At 34.6% G+C, this 21,905-nt stretch overlaps 1 protein-coding gene across 3 annotated transcripts; it reads left to right on the forward strand.

Moving 5' to 3' along the window:
* Window positions 1-1,496: 1,496 nt before the first annotated feature.
* Window positions 1,497-21,714, forward strand: ciz1a (cdkn1a interacting zinc finger protein 1a). Of its 3 annotated transcripts, XR_010896918.1 has the most exons (17): window positions 1,497-1,620; window positions 2,883-3,104; window positions 4,312-4,436; window positions 6,146-6,312; window positions 6,895-6,994; window positions 7,193-7,283; window positions 7,450-7,514; window positions 7,692-7,768; window positions 9,949-10,143; window positions 11,162-11,292; window positions 11,904-11,997; window positions 13,447-13,560; window positions 13,861-13,974; window positions 14,105-14,183; window positions 16,327-16,448; window positions 17,906-18,394; window positions 20,843-21,714. XR_010896918.1 is itself a non-coding variant. In XM_067407093.1 (16 exons), the coding sequence occupies exons 2-16, from the start codon at window positions 2,941-2,943 to the stop codon at window positions 18,287-18,289; spliced, it is 2,019 nt and encodes a 672-aa protein (XP_067263194.1). In that variant the 5' UTR covers window positions 1,497-1,620; window positions 2,883-2,940; the 3' UTR covers window positions 18,290-19,320. The 3 variants fall into 3 exon arrangements, 2 of the variants coding, with proteins under 2 accessions (XP_067263194.1, XP_067263193.1); XM_067407093.1 differs by lacking the exon at window positions 20,843-21,714 and having other exon boundaries at window positions 6,149-6,312; window positions 17,906-19,320; XM_067407092.1 differs by lacking the exon at window positions 20,843-21,714 and having other exon boundaries at window positions 17,906-19,319.
* The last annotated feature ends 191 nt before the right edge of the window (window positions 21,715-21,905 follow it).

The raw sequence follows: 21,905 nt of genomic DNA on the forward strand, positions 1-21,905 counted from the left end.
TGTTTTTACAATATATTACAATGCATTCAGGGTAATATTATTTGTCGTTTTTGAGAAAGTAACGCGAAAACGATAAATATTACCCAGAATGCATTGTTTTTACAATATATTACAATGCATTCAGGGTAATATTATTTGTCGTTTTCGTGAAAGTAATGTGAAAAAAAATATTACCCAGAATGCATTGTTTTTACAATATATTACAATGCATTCTGGGTAATATTATTTGTCGTTTTCGTGAAAGTAATGCGGAAAAAATATTACCCAGAATGCATTGTTTTTACAATATATTACAATGCATTCTGGGTAATATTATGTCGTTTTTGAGAAAGTAACGCGAAAACGATAAATATTACCCAGAATGCATTGTTTTTACAATATATTACAATGCATTCAGGGTAATATTATTTGTCATTTTCGTGAAAGTAATGCGAAAAAAAATATTACCCAGAATGCATTGTTTTTACAATATATTACAATGCATTCAGGGTAATATTATTTGTCGTTTTCGTAAAAGTAAAGCGAAAAAATAATTACCCAGAATGCATTGTTTTTACAATATATTACAATGCATTCTGGGTAATATTATTTGTTGTTTTCGAGAAAGTAACACGAAAAAAAATATTACCCAGAATGCATTGTTTTTACAATAAATTACAATGCATTCTGGGAAATATTATTTGTCGTTTTTGTGAAAGTAATGCGGAAAAAATATTACCCAGAATGCATTGTTTTTACAATATATTACAATGCATTCTGGGTAATATTATTTGTCATTTTTGAGAAAGTAACGCGAAAGCGACAAATATTACCCAGAATGCTTTGTTTTTACAATATATTACTTCTGAATATTACAATGCATTCTGGGTAATATTATTTGTCGTTTTCGAGAAAGTAACGCGAAAGCGATAAATATTACCTAGAATGCATTGTTTTTACAAGAAATTACAATGCGTTCTGGGTAGTATTATTTGTCGCTTTCGAGAAAGTAACACGAAAAAAAAAAATATTACCCAGAATGCATTGTTTTTACAATCAATTACAATGCATTCCGGGTAATATTATTTGTCGCTTTCGAGAAAGTAGTCTATAGGCCTCTTTTCTTAAAATGATAAACATTACCCAGAATGCATTGTTTTTATGGTATATCATTGTTTCAATGGAAAAAGGTATTTTACTGTGTAAATTTGTTCGTTTTATTTTTTGAGTGTAAAGAGACAATAAAAAGTTCAAAGTTATAATCTATAATTTAACATTAGAATTATTGTTTTAAATATAAATCAAATCCTGATGGAATATATATATATATATATATATATATATATATATATATATATATATATATATATATATATATATATATATATATATATATCACGGGGACTGAAAAGTTCACATAAATATACGACTTGCTGACGTATGTATGTGTGGGTGATTCACTGTCATGCGCTGCACGCTTCTCCTCCAGTCCTGCAGGGGTCGCTGTATGACGCGCTGCCGTCACTGCCGCTCTGATACCGGTGAGAGTGTGTTAGCACGGCGCTAATGTGACAGAGGAAGTTTCAACAGGCTGCCGCTCGTTTCTCCTCTATTAAATTCCTAATCCCGGCAGCAAAGTTGGTGAGTAGCTTTTATTCTGCAGATAAACGGACACCAAGGTTCAAAATATCAATATTGTGTGAGAGGTTTGTGGGTGTGCGCTGATGTTGTCGTGTTTCTGACAGCTAGCGCTTTAGCAGATAGCACACAGATAAAGATTATGGCTGTGTCCTAAACCCTGGTGAGTTACCTATCTAGATAGCATCTTGAGGTATAATTGCAATGATCTGATTCCCAAAAATACTGCTGCGTGCGCTAGGGTTGCTTTAGATGCTGCTGTCTATGTAGGGAACGAGGGTTTGAGACACTGCCAGTCAGTCGAGCTGTTGTTGTTTTGTGTTGATTGTTTGTGAAGATCATTCGCTTTTTCAGTCTTTTAGAAGCCAAAGATCCCTAAATATGACCATCGTCGTGTGAGGAACATTTAAAAGGAATCTATCTATATAAGCACTCAAATTAAACAACGAAAAATGATCAATAAAAATCTAAAATTATCCTCTATTAAGTTATATTATGTTTTTCTACTCACTATCGTAATATACTGTTAAATTTAAAAAACGTATTTATATTTTAATTTATTTGATCTATTTAATATTTTATTATATTTTTTTAATTTGAATCACCACTGTATTCTAGGGATTAATCGCGATTAATCGTTTGCAAAATAAAAGTCTGTTTACATAATATACGTGTGTGTTCTGTGTATAATAATTATGTATATATAAATACACATATATAAATTTAAGAAATATATGCATGTTTAAATAAATATATATATTTATATATATTTTATATTACATATAAGTATTTTATATATAAATCTAAAAAATTTTCTTAAGTATATATATGTATGTGTCTGTATTTATATATATATATATATAAACATAATTATTATACACAGAACACACATATATTATGTAAACAGACTTTTATTTTGCAAACGATTAATTGCGATTAATAGTTGCACACCCCTACTGTATTAATTTATTTTAATCTAATTGAATCTGTTTAATTGATTAATAACTGGCCATTTTTAATCACATTTTTATTCACTTTTTATTTTAATTTTTTTTGTACTTTTTATTTTAATTTTATAATTTATTAATTTTTTTCTCTGAACTACTCCACAGACTCAATATGCAATATGAGATGTTCAGATCATATCATGTAATATTACAGCTCAAATCATAATTGCAATTGCCAAAATAATAATTTTATCTAGGGAAAATAGGAATGAGGGTTGAAGAGGGTTGTATGGAGTAACTCATCTCTGTTTTCCCCAGGCTGACGCGGTGTGGTGAATCTCTGAGCGAACCGTATCGACGACCAGACGTCAGGAGGATGTTCAACCCTCATCAGCACCAGCAGCAGCAGCAGTTTCAGCAGCATCTGCGTCAGCTACAGCAGCTGTTTCAGCAGCAGACGCCACCGCCGCCGCCTCCACCGCCGCCACCGCCGCAACCTCAGCCCGCCCACCACATCGCACACCACCATCAGGCCGCACGGTGAGAGTTTCAGCATGAAACTTTCTTGACACTTTTCATGAATGCAGTAGGGAGAGAATCATTTGATTTTATGTTATCACAAGTCCTGAATTTTGGCACGGGATTGCGCATAGTTATACTCATTCCCGCAGTTTCCGACAAATGTTAATGCACTATAGCATGTAGGGCTGGATAAAAAATATAGATTTCTCGATTTTAATCGATTCTCATTTTTACGAACTGATATCGATTCCTAAATCCCAAGAATCGATTAGTCTAGTCTGTTTTCAGTTGATGAATGAGCAGAATATGTAGCTCCTCCCATCCAATAAATCACAATAATCTTTGTTACTTTTGATATGAAGCAAAGTCTCAGATTTCAAATGACGTCCATCTTATTATGAGATTAAAAAATAAACACCGTTTTGACGCCGTTTAATGTGGCGTGACGGATCGCTTTAGCGCCTCAGTTAAAGAGAAGCATGTGATCATCCTCTCCTCCGCTTTAATACCAGTTACAGCGAAATAAACATGAACATCTGAAGGTATGTTAAAATATACAGTACAACTTACTGAAATCCGTATCATGTCTCGTGTAATCGCTCAATCAGTGCTTCAATCTCGGAAAGACGTCAATAAAACAGCTTCAATGTCACGTGACGTCACATTTACCTCAGAAAAACATATTCAGTGACCATAAACTCATTAGTCAGCTAGAAAAGTGCTCTAGAAAGCATTCTGATAAATACAGCTATGCACCCTTTTTGCTTTAAGAGAGTAAATGATGACTTGATTTTCATTTTAGGGCGAACTAACCCTTTAAGTCTTGCCACTTTAAACATTCAAGAATTTTTAAACCTGCAAAAAAAAATTTTTATGTAATTTTAACTGCAAAAATGTCATAGTAAAAATTAACCTGTTAATTGGTTAACGGTAAGTTCACAGGGGAACCTGTAATAGATCTAACCTTACATTTCTTATAGTTTTATCCTAAATACTGTTAAATGTACTGTTTTTGAAATAAAACAAAACATATCACCTTCTAATTTACAGTGAAAGCCGTAAACTGACATTCCCTTTGAGACGCTTAACATTTGAATAATTGTCTGTCTTCTTAGTTTTGTACATTAGGGTTTTATGGTACGTCTTATGTTGTGAAATTAATGTCTAGTGTGACCTAAGAAAAATGCACGAGTTTATGTCTTGTGTTTGTGTTGTCATTAAACAGGCCTATGGCGGTTCCCGCTCCAGCACCTCCATCTGCCCGCATGGTCAACCTCTGCTCAGCCACTCAGACCATCATCGCACCCAATCCCATGCTGCAAGGGGCTCTGCTCATGCAACAGATGCAGGGTAAACTGAGGCACATGTTTTGTCGTGTCATCCTAATATAGCAAGCACTATATTAAGGTACGTGTAGTCACTTAAAACCCGGAGAGACCGGCGTTCCTCCTAAACTGCACGCATTCACGGACGTGGACTTCTGCACTGACAGGGAAGAAAATTGAGATTGAAAGAGAAGCTGTGAGAAATGTGTGTAAATTACTGGAGCTTTCAAGTTCATATGGAAGCTCACGGACGCTATACACGATTTATGATCTTTTTCTTTTCGTATAATATTCCCTTGATTACTTATTATTAATTATAATGGTGTAGTTTTACCCTAAAATAAAGCTTCTTTCAAGGATTATTATTAAGACAACATTATTTTCATGTCAATTGAAAAACATTTTCCCTAAAATTCTCATTTCTGTAAGGCATTCGAACATTTTACTTTTAAATTTAATATTTTAATTTACTTTTAACGCCATTCATTTTTTCAATAAGGAAACTGATTTTTAATGATTGAACTTGAAGACAGACCTATTGTGAGCTACAAGGTTGTTAATCGATAGTATTTGCTTCTGTTGAAGACGTCAGCCCACATTATAATGTTTAACTGCAGAATTCCTGGTGAAAAACTACATTACCCATGATGCTGTACAGAAATTCCACCAATCAGAGTGTCAAAAAAAGCTAAACGCACCAATTTTTGGTAATAATCTTAAAATATATTGTTTTTTATATATAATCGACAATTGTAAATGGGTAGTATTATATTTCTCCATTGTTTTTAATTCTATTATGCTGTTCGCAATGCTTCATGGGATTGTAGTTCTTTCCCCCTCACTAAAGCTGTTAAGGTCACATTATTGTACTTTTGTCTAATTTTTTGTTTCAGCTTATTTTTTTACATAACAGCATTTAACTGCAGAATTCCTGGTGGAAAAACTACATTACCCATGATGCTGTACAGAAATTCCACCAATCAGTGTCGAAAAAATTAAAACACACCAAGATTTTTGTAATAATCTTAAAATATATATTTTTTCTACATATAATACTACTCATTTACAAATGTTGAATATATTTCTCCATTATTTTTAATTCTATTATGCTGTTCGCAGTGCTTCATGGGATTGTAGTTCTTTCCACTCACTAAAGTTAAGGTCACAGTATTTTTATTTTTTTTGTCTAATTTTTTGTTTCAAGCCTTCATTATTTCAGCTTATTTTTAAAATAACAGCATTTGACTGCAAAATTCCTAGTGAAAAACTACATTACCCATGATGCTGTACAGAAATTCCACCAATCAGTGTCGAAAAAAGCAAAACACACCAAGATTTTTGTAATAATCTTAAAATATATATTTTTTCTACATATAATACTGCTCATTTACAAATGTTGAATATATTTCTCCATTATTTTTAATTCTATTATGCTGTTCGCAGTGCTTCATGGGATTGTAGTTCTTTCCACTCACTAAAGCTGTTAAGGTCACAGTATTTTTTTTTTGTCTAATTTTTTGTTTCAAGCCTTCATTATTTCAGCTTATTTTTAAAATAACAGCATTTGACTGCAAAATTCCTAGTGAAAAACTACATTACCCATGATGCTGATGGAAAAAATACTTCTGGGGTCCAGTGCGATGAGTTCCACTCATTTCGTCCTGTGATGTTTGTTTGTCCTGTCTGTGTCCTGGTGTTGTTCATGTGGCGTGTTTATTTCTCTCCCATCTGAAGCAGGTGGTATGCGTGGCTTTGCTATGGGTGGGCAGCAGTTTCCTCAGTTCTTCACTCCCGGATCCAGAGCGTCTCTGCTGGGGCCCGTTCCAATGGGAGTGGCCATCAAAACTCCACACATGGGATTCCCGCGACATTTCACTCCACACGCGCGCTACTTCAGCAATGTAAGTGTGTTAGTGCTGCACGATAATGATTAAACCGAAGTTGTTCCAAACCTGTGTGAGTTTCTTTCTTCTGTTGAACATGAAAGAAGATATTTTGAAGAATATGTGCAAACATTTGCTGGTCCCCATTGACTTGCATAGCATGAAAAAAATACTATGGAAGTCAATGGGGACCAACAACTGTTTCGTGACCCACATACTTCAAAACACCTTTTATGTTCAACAGACGAATGAAACTCAAACAGTTTTGGAACTACTTGAGGATGAGTAAATGAGTATATTTTTGGGCGAACTATCCCTTTAAATAAAACACTGGGAAGGAAATCTAAGCTGTTTGCGGGATTTAAACTCTTTAATCTGGCAACCACGAGCATTAAACTGACATATTAGTGATGATTTGAACAAACCCCTAACCCAAAATAAAAACTTTATCACATAACTAGTCATTTAAATATATATATTTTTTGCCATCAGCTGTTTGGATTGTGTGACTGAACTGACATACATTTTTTAACAATTAAATTACATATTTGTTAAATCATGCTATATTTGGTAAATCTGTCACTGTCTGAACATACACAGGAGTTTCAGGCACGTCAGCCAGAAAGGAAGAGGGAAATTGAGCAGAAATCAACGGGGAGCGGCGACAGCCAATCAGAAGCCAGCAGCGGCAGTAGCAGAGGTATTTTTGGTGGTCAAATATATTGTTACCAGCTCTCGTAACTGTTTGTTAAATTTTTTTGACCAAAGAGGACCAGAGGTGTTAAACATTCTATTCATCAAGAAAACAATCTGAAAAATAAAACACATGACGATTTCCTTTAAAAATATGAACATTTGTATTAGAATCAGTCTGTGATTTGTGCTTTGATTTGAACAGCAGATGAAGCCGCCGCTGTGGCCAATCCGGGATGTCAGGAATCTTCGGAGCAGCCCGATGAACCAGCGGCCAAAAAACACAAAACTGACGAGTCAGTGAAGTCATAAAATCAAACTTTACTTTACAAATACATTTCTTGTCTTTAGTTTGACGTCTTAATCCTTCATGAAGAGTATAAGATCACACAGGTTTATTTGAATCGTTGTTGCATTTAAACAACCAAGTGATTTAATCATGTGGTTTCTGTTGTGGTCCAGGTCAGAAGAGCCTGTGGAGACCGAATCAGCTCAAAACACTGAATACAAGAGCCCGGATCCTGGAGGTAGGGAGGATTTCACCTGTAACTGATCATCATACCGGTGTTGAGGGGCATTCTGGGTTTTATGCTTATCAGCTATGTTTATCATCCATGTTGTGCTTTTGAGGTGGAAATACTTTTCTAGAAGGATAAACTTCGGATTATGTGTGTGAGATCGTCATGCTGTGGATGTTGTTTCAGACTGCACACTGCAGGAGGGAGGCAGCGTGGACGGGCCGCTCGCTGCTGAAGCCGATGAACAGAGTCAAGTGGCCAAGGTTCGTCCCGTCATCTCTGTGTGATCCGGTGTGCTTTCCATAGAGAGAATTATAATAAAGCTGTGTCTCTATGTGGATATAAATGTTTGGTGTTAAACATCTTTACTAGAGCTCCTAATAGTTAAAGTTGCTCATTTGAATTATTGTTATTTTATTTCAACCTTGTAAGGGCAATTTTTTTTGTCAAATTCTTACATGAAATCAGATGTAGTTGGAATTATTAAGACAATTTAGGGTTGTTAGCAGTCAAATGAAAACAAATCCATCTTTGAACTGCAGAAGTGGCACAAAAACTGCATCTGCAGTGACATTTAATGCAGGTCAGAGATGGCAGATGCATTTACTGTGCAGTAACAAATGCATAAATAATGCAAGGAGATTAATATTTTAAATATAAAATTTTGACACGAGTATTGAAATATAAAAAAAATTCAAAATTATTATATAATATTTGGGATATCAGGGCTCAACGCTAAGGATTTTAAAAATTTTTACTTGCCAAAATGTTTTACTTGCGCCAAAATGTTCACTTGCCCCACAACAAAAAAATTGATAAAGTAAAAGAAAAGAAAATGGACCTATAAAATAAATGTAGTTATTGTTTTTTTGGTTTTTGATACCTTAATAAATAGGGTTATGACACCAAAAGCTACTAGATTAACTCACTTAAATTTTAAATATTGTTAGACGAAACAGTAAGTAATAAAATAGGAACAAATAATCAAATTGAGTATTACCACAAATAAATAAAACAGAACAAACATATAAATGAAATAAATGATGCTTTTCAAGTTTCAAGTAGGTTTAAACAGGAGATTTTCAGGTACAGAAATTGTAATCTAATGTATAACTAACTATAGATTAAACTTTATTGAAGTATATCAGTCAAGAGAAGTTACAAATGCATAAATAATGATGTTAAATACTGTTTAAGTAATTATTTTGAAAATGAAAAGACACTTTAAATGTGAAATTAAACCTGCCAGTAGGTGGCAGTGAATCACTGTTAATGAGCGAGTCATTGAGATTCAACCGATTCATTCAAACGGCTGATTCAGTCAGGAAGTGTTGATGTGGACTTTAGAACTATTTTTGTAGGTGAAATAGAGCGAATTTTGTGTCTAAAATGTAAGTCACTTGATATTAGGTTCTTGTTCATGTAACTGTACGCTGAATAAAATCAATATCACATTTGTAATCATGCTGATATTTGGACAAAAATGGCGCTCTTTGTTTAATATTGGTTAACTATATTAAGTTATATAAATATAAAAGATATACGGGGGTGTTTTTTGTTAGAATCTTGAATTCTGGGGCATTCTAGAGGCATTTTAATAGACTAAATCACGCAGTGAAAGCGTACACTCTAAAAAAGCATGCGCACTAGTCTAACCTTCTAGACTACGTCACGTAGTGCATGCGTGCACTCAGTGGTTGTTTTGTTTTTGTAAAGTGAGGAACAAACTCAATAATATCAGATCATTAAATCAACAATTACGATATCATAGATGATATATATCGTACACCCCACAGCACTGGCCCGTCTACTGTCCCGAGCGTCGTTCACACTGGCCCCAGGCCATCGGGCAGTCCTTATTGCTGAGCCCTGGATATTTGTTTTTAATGACGGTTCAAATTCTATTAAACCATCAAAATATGAGAAAAACATTTTATACCGCATTAGTACAGCTACAGGTTTTATTTTACTATGCAAAAAATGCACAGAAAAACAGAAAACTGACAAGAAAAAGCATACACTGACTACAACATAATCAGTTATTAATATGTGTGCTATGTATGCATGTGTTCATAATTTCTTTGAATGACAGTCTGGATGAAAATTATGTTCCCACAATTTGGCATGTTTCATTGGGTAATCATCACAAATAAAACACTTGAGTCCAAGCACAACTACGCAATATGCTTATAAAATTATTAATAATATTTGAATAAAGGGTGAAAATATCAATTATCTTTGGCGATTTGTTAAAAATGGCTTATTCATTCAGAAACATCACTGTCTTTATGAATGAGTCATTGAATTATTCACTCAATCGATTCGTTCAAAAAAGCTGATTCAGTTAGTGACGAAACAGATGTGTGTAGTCATATCTATGAAAGAAGCACTCATATCTTCTACAGATGATATAAAAATGTCTTTTTGTTTGTTTTTTCTTCAGCAGGTCGAGCATACAGAAGCTCCAGATAAAGACACGGAGCAGCAGATCAGTGACAGTCCAGACGATGCCACAATCTCCGATTCAGTCCTTGAGATCAAGGAGACCAGCGGTCACGAGGAGGTCAAAGATGGAGGACCAGAGACCTCCAGCAAGTTCTTCTGCTATATTTGCAACATCACTTGCCATAACCAGCAAGTATGTATGATGAAGAATGAAGAATCATTCATGACCATATCAAAAAATCAGCTCATTCTTCCAATAAAAACAACATAAGAAAACCAAGATTTGAATTATTTTCTCCAGTTTTGATGTTTTGAGTACACAGACTGAAGGTGTTCACATACCCAAAATCTGGATGATGGAAGATATCTGTGTGTGTCAGATGGTTATTCCTTTTACAATTTATGACCTTTTGCTGCTAAAAAAAACTGAAAGTGTTGACATGGAAAATAATTGGTGTAAGACTTTATTTATTCATGTTGCTTTTGATAATGCAAAATGACTTTTTTCCTCAGTATTTGTGTCTTGCTTTTCGGTAACATATTGAAACATTCTTAAATCAAGATACCTTTACTTGAATTGGGATATTAAGTCTTGTTTTCTGAAAAATTTTTTAATGTTATCAAAAAATATCTGCTATTTGTGATTTGTGTTTTCCTTTTGAATTGTTTATTTTTCTGACGCCACTGATAGATATTTTTATCTCTTTTAATTATAAACTCACAATTTTGATGTATTTCAATTTTTAAATGAGAACTAAAGTCACAACATTCCTCATTTAAATAATTCATGCGCAGAATAAAGGGGCGGGGCCTGATTGAGTTAGTTGGTAGTGTGTTGAAACTGGCGGTTATGGTAAGGGGCGGGACATTTCCCAAACACCAATCACAACACACTGCTCCAGCCGACCAATCAGAGCATATTGTGCTTTTCAGAGGGAGGGGCTTCATAGAGACAGGAACTAAACAGAGTGTTACTGACAGACTGGGAAGAGAGGAGCTGCAACAATGTCAAAAATAACATTAAAGCATGAAAACCTGTTCTAGTCGAGCACAAACTCAAATAACAAGACTTTGAAAAAGGGCATAAGTCATTTTGCTTCTCAAGAAAATGTATCTTGATTTAAGAATGTTTAGATATTCGTGCTGGAAAACAAGACAAAAACAAGTAAGAAAATGCAGAGTGATGGAAAGTTGAAATCTTGTGTGTGCAGAATTTCCAGAGCCATATGAACGGACTGACGCACCAGCAGAAGATGATGGAGATCCAGCACATGAGTAACGCGTGTCTCGTCACGCTGCTGCCGCGAGTCCAGGAGTCCCTGCAAGGAGCTCGCAAAGACGGGTGAGAGTTTCTGATGCCATCGCACATGCTGACAGTGGTATCTGTACCTTAGAGAACAAATAAACCGCCTCAGAGGACTGATAAAGCTGTAACATCATGCCTGACTTCAATGAACACAAATACGGCATGTTGAATGTGTGCTTCTTAATGGTTCAGATGAAATATACATTAAATCTGTCATGTACGGGCAGATGAGGCTGATCTCTATATCAAACGGGACCACTGAGCGAAGTGCGTTTGTGACGAACACGGATGACGTTTTCATGTGCATCACATTATTGGGTTGCAGAAGAAAGTTCATGCTGACAACAATGTTGCGCGACATGAATATAATGAAGTATATTGATGGTTGAAAACATCAGAAACGATCTCTTGTGACAAGACATCTGTGCTGTGCATTGAGAATAATGCAGTAAAAATAATACTAAATAACGTAAACGGGAGTGAAGAGGTTTGCTCGTGCCATGTGATCATCTTACTCTGATTATTGGAGCACATGTAAATGTAGTCAGTGATGCGGCGATTAATTTTCACAGCTCTAAACCTGTTGTCTCTGTTTTTATGCTTCATGTTGCCTGACCTTCTGACCTGTCCTGACTGTGACCCTCCAGTGAGAAGAGACCAGGCCTGCAGAGATGGTGCTCCACCTGCCAGACTCACTTCACCAGCAACGTCATGGACCATCGCAGAACTAGAGAGCACAAGGTGAACCAGCAGACCTCATGCACTCAGCTGTTTTAGTTGATTATAGATTTATTAATATTTCGAATATATTTTGTTTAATTTTAGTTTAATATTTAGTACTTTCGTTATGTGCTTTTTGTCATTTTATTACTTGTTTTTTTTTTTTATATATATATATATATATTTATATATATATTTATTTTAATTTATTTTTAGTTTTGGTTTTTATTTATTTCCAGTTAATAATTTTAGTGCTTCAACTTAAACTTATTTCAGTTTATTGCCAAGGCAACATTTCTAATTTTCTCTTAGCTTTAGGTTTTTCAGCTAATATTTTATATTTTATTTTATTTTTATATTTCTAGTTTTCATGTTATTTTTTGTCATTTTATTATGTCCTTTTGATATTATTCTTTTTATACTATTTAGGTTTAATTTATTTCAGTTAAGCTTTAGTTTTTATTTCCAATTAATAATTTTAGTGCTTAATTTTAGTTTAGGTTTTTCAACTAATTTTTATTTTATTTTATCTTTATATTTTCAGTTTCTTGTTATTTTTTTAGTTTTAATTTTTAGTCAATTTGTCATGTGCTTTTGCCATTTTATGACTTAAAAAAAAAAAAAAAATTAAATATTGCTATTTAGGTTTAATTTATTTTTTATTTCAGTATAGTTTTCATTTTTATTTATTTCCAATTAATAATTTTAGTGCTTCAACTCAAACTTATTTCAGTTTATTGCTAAGGCAACATTTCTAATTTTGTTTATTTTAAAATTTTCAACTAATATTTGTTACATTTTATTTATATGTTTTTAGTTTTCAACTAATATTTATTTTATTTTTTATATTTTTAGTTTAATTTTTAATCATTTCATTATGTCCTTTTATCATTTATTATTTTTTTCCCCTTTAAATATTGCTATTTAGGTTTAATTTATTTTTATTTCAGTTTAGTTTTAGTTTATTTATTTCCAGTTAATATTTTTAGCTCTTCGTTTATTGCCAAGGCAACATTTCTAATTTTTATTTAGTTTATATTTATATTTTATTTGATCTTCATTTACATTAACAGAAATGTTTTTAATAGTTTTAGGCGTGGTTTCACAGACAGGTCTTAGATTAAGCCGGGATTAGGATTACATACATTTAAGTATCTTTTATAAACATGCCTTGGAAAAAACATTACTAGTGAGCATCTTGAGACAAAACAATGGCACTGATATATTTTGAGAGATGCTTTCAGTTAGAACAGCTCAAACATGCATTTTAGTCTGGGACTAGATTTAAGTCTTGTCTGTGAAACCAGGGTTTGTTTTTGTCAACAATAACATCTCTTCATGCAGTCACTCGACTAGTGACCATTTCTGTTGGCATGCTTAAAAACTCCTCATTTAGCCATAACCTGATGTAAATAAATCCTCCCGTGTGTGTGTGTGTGTGTGTGTGTGTGTGTGTGTGTGTGTGTGCAGCGCTGCAGTCACTCGTCCAGCACCAGCTGTACCGTCTGTAAGCTTCACTTCAGGACGGCCAGAGAGTTTGTGGAGCACATGCAGTCGACGGAGCACAAGCAGCGGGTCGAGCAGGTGATGATCAGATACGCTTCCAATGAGGCTTATTTGTATCAGTACGGTGAAGCAAAACTGAACTTTCACTCTTCACAAGTGTTGGGGAGGAATGTAAATAATAGAAATGATCAGACTGTAAATACGAGATGTGGAATTGGTCACAAAAGAATTTTAAATTTTACTACTCTTGTGTTGAATATTATGTTGATTTACTGCATTTCTGAGTGAAATTAAATCCTTCACCAAATGTTTTTCAGTATAGACAGCATTTTACAAAGACTAACTCTGTTGAACCTGCAACATTTCTTTAATCTGCAGCTGTGGAAGGAGTCTGGTAAAGGCGGCGCGGATCAGCTGAACGCCGCCATGTTACTGGGTGAAGAGGACGGTGATTGCAGTGATGACGACAGGGAGGAAGAGGAAAATGGGAAGGTAAGACCTTCTCTTGAGTGAGAACACATCACAATATTCCTCATTTAAATAATTAATATGCAGAATAAAGGGGCGGGGCCTGGTTGAGTAATGGTCAGCTGACTAATTAAACGTGACATGTGTCTTTCAGGAGGGTCTGGCTGCGCAGATGGAGGTCACACTAGAAGATCTGACTGAAGACGAGGAGTTTGACTCAGACACAGTGTATGGTGGGTGATAATTAGCCACTGAAATATAAAATGTTACACAATCTACAAACACGATACAGTGTTCTTAAAGGGGTCATGGCATGAGAGATCAAATTTCCCTTGATCGTTTGACATATAAGAGGTCAGCATCCTGCAAGTTTTAAATTTCTCATTATAAACAAAGCATTTCTTTAATCAAGCTCCAAAACTGGCTCATTTGGATATAGCGGGATCTGTGGTGTCACATGGACAAATGCATTTGCATATGCCCGCCTCCAGTGTAAGACATCGACCAATAGTTATACATTATCACACAATAGGCCCTGCCTACTGATGTTCAGTCACTTGACGGCTGATATTTACAGGCAACAACTGCATTTTAATCATGATCCAATATTAATAAATATATTTATTAGGGCTGGGCAAGTTAACGCGTTTTTATCGCGTTAACGCATTAATTAATTAACGCCGACAATTAGTTTATCGCGCGTTAACATACTTTTTATTTTGAAAGTCCGTTGCTCACTGTGTTTGAATACACATAGATAGACTACAAACGAATACAACACAAACCATGGGTCACAGGAGGGGCGGGATATTTATCAGTAGGCTACTGGCTGCTTGAGATGAGCATCATCACGCGTCTCAACCAATGAAAGCATTTGTTGTGTGCCTAAGAGAGCTACAGCGCGAAAAAGAAAATATCTGGTGCGGACAGAAAAATGGAAAAAGGTACCCACTGCTTATGACTCAATAAAAGAATCACATTGCTAAGTGTTTTTGAACGTTTTGATTTCGTTTGGTTTAATAATTAACATTACCTTTGCGAGTCTGACTCTCACTGCACTCGTGAATTAGCAGAACTTGACGGGGACATTCAAATGCTTAACAAACGCTTCATGTGACCAACAATTCTGTACATGTTTATTAAAGCATACTGCATGGAGATACGCAAATGAGCCCAAAATATGAATGCAACACGTTTATATCTTAAACGGTTTCCTCTCATGTCATCTCAAGAAAACGCTTAATGCACTTAGACTGATATTAAAGATACCAAATTCTATTTACAAATGAAGCACATGCAGAAAAACGGATGAGACCAAAATATAATCTTTCAGTATCACTTAAAATGCAAGCATTTTATACATTTTCTTCAAAACGGTTTTATAAAGGTATGAAATTGCTTAGTGTGGTTGTCATTTGTTAAAATAAATATAAAAATACAGTGTGTTCGTGTCCGTCTGTCCGCTGAATTTGACCCATAATCTCTGATTCTCCTCATCTGTGATCATGGAAAAGGGGAATTACAATGACAACAATTGTAGGCCTACTCAGTATGCTTGTGTAAGCATCATTTAAACGTTTCCAACAAATAAATGAATCGACTTTTCTCAGTGTGTTAATTACATAGATTTATTTGGATATTCATACGATGATATTCATACGATGGCTGAAGTAGCAGTGAGCGTGCGACACGGTAAACAGATCAACACTGTAAACGAAATTCTACAAAACTTCAGTGAAAAAAAAAAAAATAAATAAAATGATCATGCGATGCGATAAAATAGCTTCTATTCCCTGCAAACGATACCATTAAAAATGTTAACATTCCACTTAATGGCAGAAACAAAACAAAAGGTAAGCAAGAATCCTTAAATTTCAGTACGAGTAATAGAGGGCGATCCTGTCAAAATGGCGGCGCCGCCCCGGCATGCAACGAGGTGTGACGTCGGTTCATATTCTCTATTGCACTTTTGTTCATACAGCAGTACTTTGAAAGAATAAAATTACGCAATACACTACTTTTGATTTCATTATTGAATTTTGCGCATGCTGCGATTAATCGCATGATTTTTCTGATTAATTGCGATTAATCGCAGCATGCGCAAAATTCAATAATGAAATCAAAAGTAGTGTATTGCGTAATTTTATTCTTTCAAAGTACTGCTGTATATTTAAATATTTAATCGTTGCCCAGCACTAATATTTATATATATATATATACACATACACATGTGACACTGAAGACTGGAGTTTGTAATGGCAATGATTGAAAGGATCAAATTGCCTCCTCCTTTCAGTGTTGTCTTTTATTCCGAACTCTAATGTTGACATCTTTAATTCTAATATGTGGCATTATAAATATCATGTTGTGTCCCAGGCTCTAGTTTTGTGGTGCCTGTCGCTGGGTTTCTCTGTCGACTCTGCAATCAGTTCTATCACTTTGAGTCCTCGGCTCGACACACGCACTGCAAGACGCTCAAACACTTCGAGAACCTGAAGGTATGATTTTTGAATAGTGTTTCGTGTTGATAATAAATTAATACTTTATTCTGTTATATCATTTATTTTAACCCTTGTGCGGTCTTCGTTTGGGAAGTCACACTCAGGGTTTTTGAGGTCTCCAGAGACACCAGGCAACAAAATGTAATTTTGTAACAAAATTATTTTGTTTTTTTTAAACAAATGTAATTTTACTCTGTTTATTAATGTTTTTAGCACACATTTGTGCAGTTTTTGGAGGATTTATCATATCTTTTGATTTTTTTTATAAATTAAAAAATATTATTTTAAATAGGTTTTTATACAAAAACAGCTTTTTATGTAAAATTCACTTTATAAAAGAGCCACATTTCTAACTTTCATTCATGGGGATCACATGGATAATTTGACATGGTTTAGTGTGAGATTTTTGCCCATCTTTTGGAAAATGCAGTTTTAAGAGTAAAAAAAACTATCACTTTTACCAGCAGATGGCAGCAGAGCTCCACTATTTGCTGTTTGACTGACTGAAAGACTCTTTTCACAAGTATTTTCAGCCTGATTCATATCTAAATATTATGAAATCACAATTAGGACAATAAAAGATACTTTATGTCAAAGTTTAGTGATTTTTGTAATGAAAAAAAATAGTTTTTCAATATTGTTACATTATGAGACCCCACTTCAGACAAAATTCATCCTCAAAATCAACATTTTTGTTAAAAAAAAATGCTAAACTTTGACAAAAAGTAGCTTTTATTGTCATAGTTGTGATTTCGTAATATTTAGATATGAATCCAACTGAAAATACTTGTGAAAAGAGTCTTTCAGTCAGTCAAACAGCAAATAGTGGAGCTCTGCTGCCATCTGCTGGATAAAGTGATCATTTTTAACTGTTAAAACTGCATTTTCCAAAAGATGGGCAAAAATCTCACACTAAACCATGTCAAATTATCCATGTGATCCCCATGAATGAAAGTCAGAAATGTGGGTCTTTTATAAAGTGAATTTTACATAAAAAGCTGTTTTTGTAAAAAAACCTATTTAAATTTTTTTTTAAATTTTTATTTATTTATATAAATTCAAAAGATATGATAAATCCTCTAAAAACTGAACAAATATGAAGTAAAAACATTAATAAACAGAGTAAAATTACATTTGCTTTTTAAAAAAACTTAACAATTATTTTGTTACAAAATTACATTTTGTTGCCTGGTGTCTCTGGAGACCCCAAAGACCCTGAGAGTGACTTTTTTTCTACACTAACATAAAAACAAGATATCACTCCAATTTTCTTTATTTGTAGATCTAGAAAGTGTTAACCACTGTACAAAGTTTCATGTCATTTGATATTTTATTTTAGTTTGGGTCTAAAAAGACCCTATAAGGGTTAAAGTGCTTTAGAAATGCATCAGTATTTTTGTTAGTCATGTTCCATTTGCAGCCGTTGTTTATCATGTTTATTTGTCGTCATTCAGCGTTACAAAGCCTTAAGGAAGTATGAAGACTCTGGTTCAACCTCAGGAGATCCAGCAGACCACATCAGTCCAGATGAAACCTCCGAGGGAGGATCTCCGTTTACCTCATCCGCGTCTCTCACCCCCAAACCAGCCCTCCAGACCTCACCGTCCAGCAGCAGTACCTCACTTCCCACCATCAGCATCAGCAGACTGAGCAGCAGCTCCATCGTCCAGAACACCAGCAGCAGCGGACAGGACGACGACCTCGGGAGTGTGACGCTCCCACAGGAAGAGGCCGTCGTGGGAGAGCCGGAGGAAGAGGACGCTCCCGAGGGGAAGGGCGTCCGGGGCCGAGGCAGGACTCCTGCTAAGAGACGAGGAAGAGGAGGAAGACGACGCTGAGGGCTGCTGTCTATCCTGAGAAACCCAGAACTTTATCAGGCCCAGAGGACCGTAGTGAAACCACCCCGCCGTAGACAGTATGTGTCTTTCCTGCAGTTCAGAACGGTTTGTGCCACAATTACAAGCCTCTAACCCTGTTTGTACAGTAGCTGTTTTCATTGAGCTCAAGAACCTCAAGACGCCATTACTGAATGATTCGTGCTTCGGCTGAAGGGTGAATCTCACCAACCCATGATCATGTCCAGGTCATATCTCTGACCAAAACAAAAATGCACACACTACCGGTCAAAAGTTTGGAAACATTACTATTATTAATGTTTTTGAATGAAGTCTCTTATGCTCATCAAGGCTGGATTTATTTAATAATAAATACAATAATATTGTGAAATATTATTACAATTTAAAATTATGGTTTTCTATTTTAATATACTTTAAAATATAATTTCTGAATTTTCAGCATCATTACTCCAGTCTTCAGTGTCACATGATCCTTCAGAAATCATTCTGATATGATGATTTGATATCAGTGTTGTGCTGCTTAATATTATTTTACAACCTTTCCAGGATTCTTTGATGAATAAAAAGTTAAAAAAACATCAGCATTTATTTAAAATAGAAATCTTTTGTAACAATATACACTACCCTTCCAAAGTTTGGGGTCAATTATTTTTTTTTATTTTTTATTTTTTTGAAAGAAATTAATACTTTTATTCAGCACGGATGTGTTAAATTGATCAAAAGTGATAGTAAAGGTTTATATTGTTAGAAAAGATTTATATTTTGAATAAATGCTGTTCTTTTTAACCTTTTTATTCATCAATGAATCCTGAAAAAAGTATCACTGGTTATAAAATAATATTAAGCAGCACAACTGTTTCCAACATTGATCATCATAGTATCAAATCATCATATCAGAATGATTTCTGAAGGATCATGTGACTCTGAAGACTGGAGTAATGATGCTGAAAATTCAGCTTTGATCACAGGAATAAATTACAATTTTAAGTATATTAAAATAGAAAACCATAATTTTAAATTGTAATAATATTTCACAATATTATGTTTTTTTTTTGTATTTATTTTTAAATAAATGCAGCCTTAATGCGCATAATAGACTTTGTTCAAAAACATTAAAAATAGTAATGTTTCCAAACTTTTAACTTGTAGTGTGTGTGTATATACATTTGAAGTCGATCAAAAAAGTTAATCAAAGTCCTAAAACGTTCTTCTTTTTGATCTCACACACACACACAGACACACACACACACCTTTTTAGGACCATTAAGATTGAATTATCATCTAGTTTTCATGATAATTGCACACACACCCTCACTTTAATGTGAAATGTTGATCTCATTACCATAATGCAAAAATGTCATTATTGCAAAGCTTGTTTTACTGAATTGAATGTATGCTGATTTCATTTTAATATTAAAAAAGTAATAATGTCATCCAGACAGGCTGAAGTAACTGCAGTAAATCATGCAAGCAGCGTCACGTTCTTCATGCGCAGTTCGGTTTGTTTTGGCTCATGATCTGAACATGTTCGTCCTGAGATTCACCCTGCGTTGACGTAGAATGTAGCAGCACTGAAACGTGAAAAACATGATTGTAGTTGTGAAATCAGTGTCACACGAGGCTGTAAAAAGAAGGGAGACGAACCTTATTTAAGGAGGTCACACACTAGTTCTAGAGCCGGATGAATTTACGACAGACACAATGATGTTATTTTCTTATAAACATCTTCAAATGGAGTTTAAGCCGTGTTTAAAAAGCATCGCAAAACCAGCGATGATCGTGTTTTCAGCTGCTAGACTTAAATGTGCTGCGCTGTGATTGGCTCACACTTTCAGATAGCATCTCATATCGAATGCTAAACATTTCTGTTCGACGGCGTACGGGTAAAACCGTGAGTTGCGTGATTCCACCAGTTGTGTTTAGCTTGATTACTTGACTTGTTTTAGGGTTATTAAGCGCACACATGACCTGGACGTTATCTTACAGTGCAGAAATCTCCAAGAAACTGAGTTTATAGTGTATTCTCAGTAAATGTGGGTTTGTGTAGAGGATCTGCAGATCTAAATATTCTGTTCCCAAGATTGTGGCGCATCCAAAATGTTATTTTTGCACCGGTTTTACCTGGTCTAGTTTTGCATTGGTTCATTTGTACCGTCAGTGAAACTCTGATGCTGATTATATTCTGGTCAACCTCACAAAGAACAAAAAATAAGCCCTTTAGGATGTTTCTGTTGTGACATTATTTTCATGACAATTTGGCACATTATGAAAAAAAAACATTCTCATCGCTTCAATGTGAAACAATAATAATATATTTCTACTGTAATGAGAATTAACAGAAACGGTATTTTGCATCACCATTTTAAAATGTGCATAATTGGCATGAAAGTCGCAATGCAAAAAGTCTTCATGTGACCTAAATATTCTTTATTTTTCTGTAGAACTTTATTTCTTCTTTTCATTTAGGAGTGAAATCTGACCTGGACTCGTTTTCATCTGTAGTATTAACTCATCTGCTGTTTGTGTCCCTGATAGAAACCGTCACCTGTTACTTTGTCACTAAACGGAGCGGTTTTATGAGGATTGGCATTTTTGATTTGGATATGCATCATCTCGTCGTACACTGGAAACTGTGCTGATGCAGAAGCATCTCCGTCTCTAATCATGAGCTTTTATCTGACGACAAAACACTAGCAAATGCATCTGTTCACATTCATGATCATGTTGCATTTCCATCCAAAATCAAAGAGAAATTGTGGTCATATTATTTTTTTCAGCCAATATTCTCTATACAGAACAACATCCGGGCATTTTACTTGTTTTGTCATTTTATTTTCATTACTGTAATTCAGTAGTTTTACCCTCAGGCTTCACATGCAAAATATAATTGATTTATTTCCATTGGTTTTGGGACGAAATGTGACCAGATCCATTCAGAAATTCACAATTTTTCGTACTGAATTCAGATCAGGCTGAAATGTTATTGATTGTATGATTACTGACAATGATTTGAGGTGTACTTTTGATTTTGTGTGTCTTACAGAAGGGAACTGCTCAGACGTTTCACTTTATGTTTAAAAATCATGACAAAAAGCCCTAGGCAGGAACTGATTTAATGCGGCTTCATCTTCAGTAGTAATTCAGAGAGAATATGGCAGTCGGGTTGTTTCATCTGCAGCAGCTTATAAACCGCATGTTGCTGATGAAAAAGCACAAATGTACCGAGAGTTTTCCCATCATGGAATAATGATTTGTCACATGATTTGAGCTCTGAAAGAGGAAGGTCACGCTTTGTTTAAAGGCAAGCTAAACACAAACTGTGTTTCATATTCTGACAAACTGAACACAACAAAAGTGTTTTATAGCAGCTGGAAGTTCATGTTTTTCCAATGTTTGTTTTGTGCATTTGGCTCATTTTAATTTCTATTAAAATATTTGTTGATTACAAGGGCGACTGGGTTTTGTTTTCACCACAGAATAGGAAATAAAAAGGTCATTTTGACTTTGCAATTCTGAGTTTATAACTTTTTGTTCTCAGAATTGTGAGGGAAGTACTTTTATGTAAATTTGTTTACATCCTTGATGACTATTTATTAAA

Source organism: Chanodichthys erythropterus, chromosome 13 (assembly GCF_024489055.1).
Source record: "Chanodichthys erythropterus isolate Z2021 chromosome 13, ASM2448905v1, whole genome shotgun sequence".
NCBI lineage: Eukaryota > Metazoa > Chordata > Actinopteri > Cypriniformes > Xenocyprididae > Chanodichthys > Chanodichthys erythropterus.

What these genes read in the sequence shown, in the direction of transcription:
- ciz1a (XM_067407092.1), top strand. Translation starts at nt 2,941, where the DNA reads ATGTTCAACCCTCATCAGCACCAGCAGCAGCAGCAGTTTCAGCAGCAT. An exon ending in GCTCATGCAACAGATGCAGG is followed by an intron (nt 4,437 to 6,145) that starts GTAAACTGAGGC and finishes TCCCATCTGAAG; the next exon opens with CAGGTGGTATGCGTGGCTTT. An exon ending in CAAGAGCCCGGATCCTGGAG is followed by an intron (nt 7,515 to 7,691) that starts GTAGGGAGGATT and finishes ATGTTGTTTCAG; the next exon opens with ACTGCACACTGCAGGAGGGA.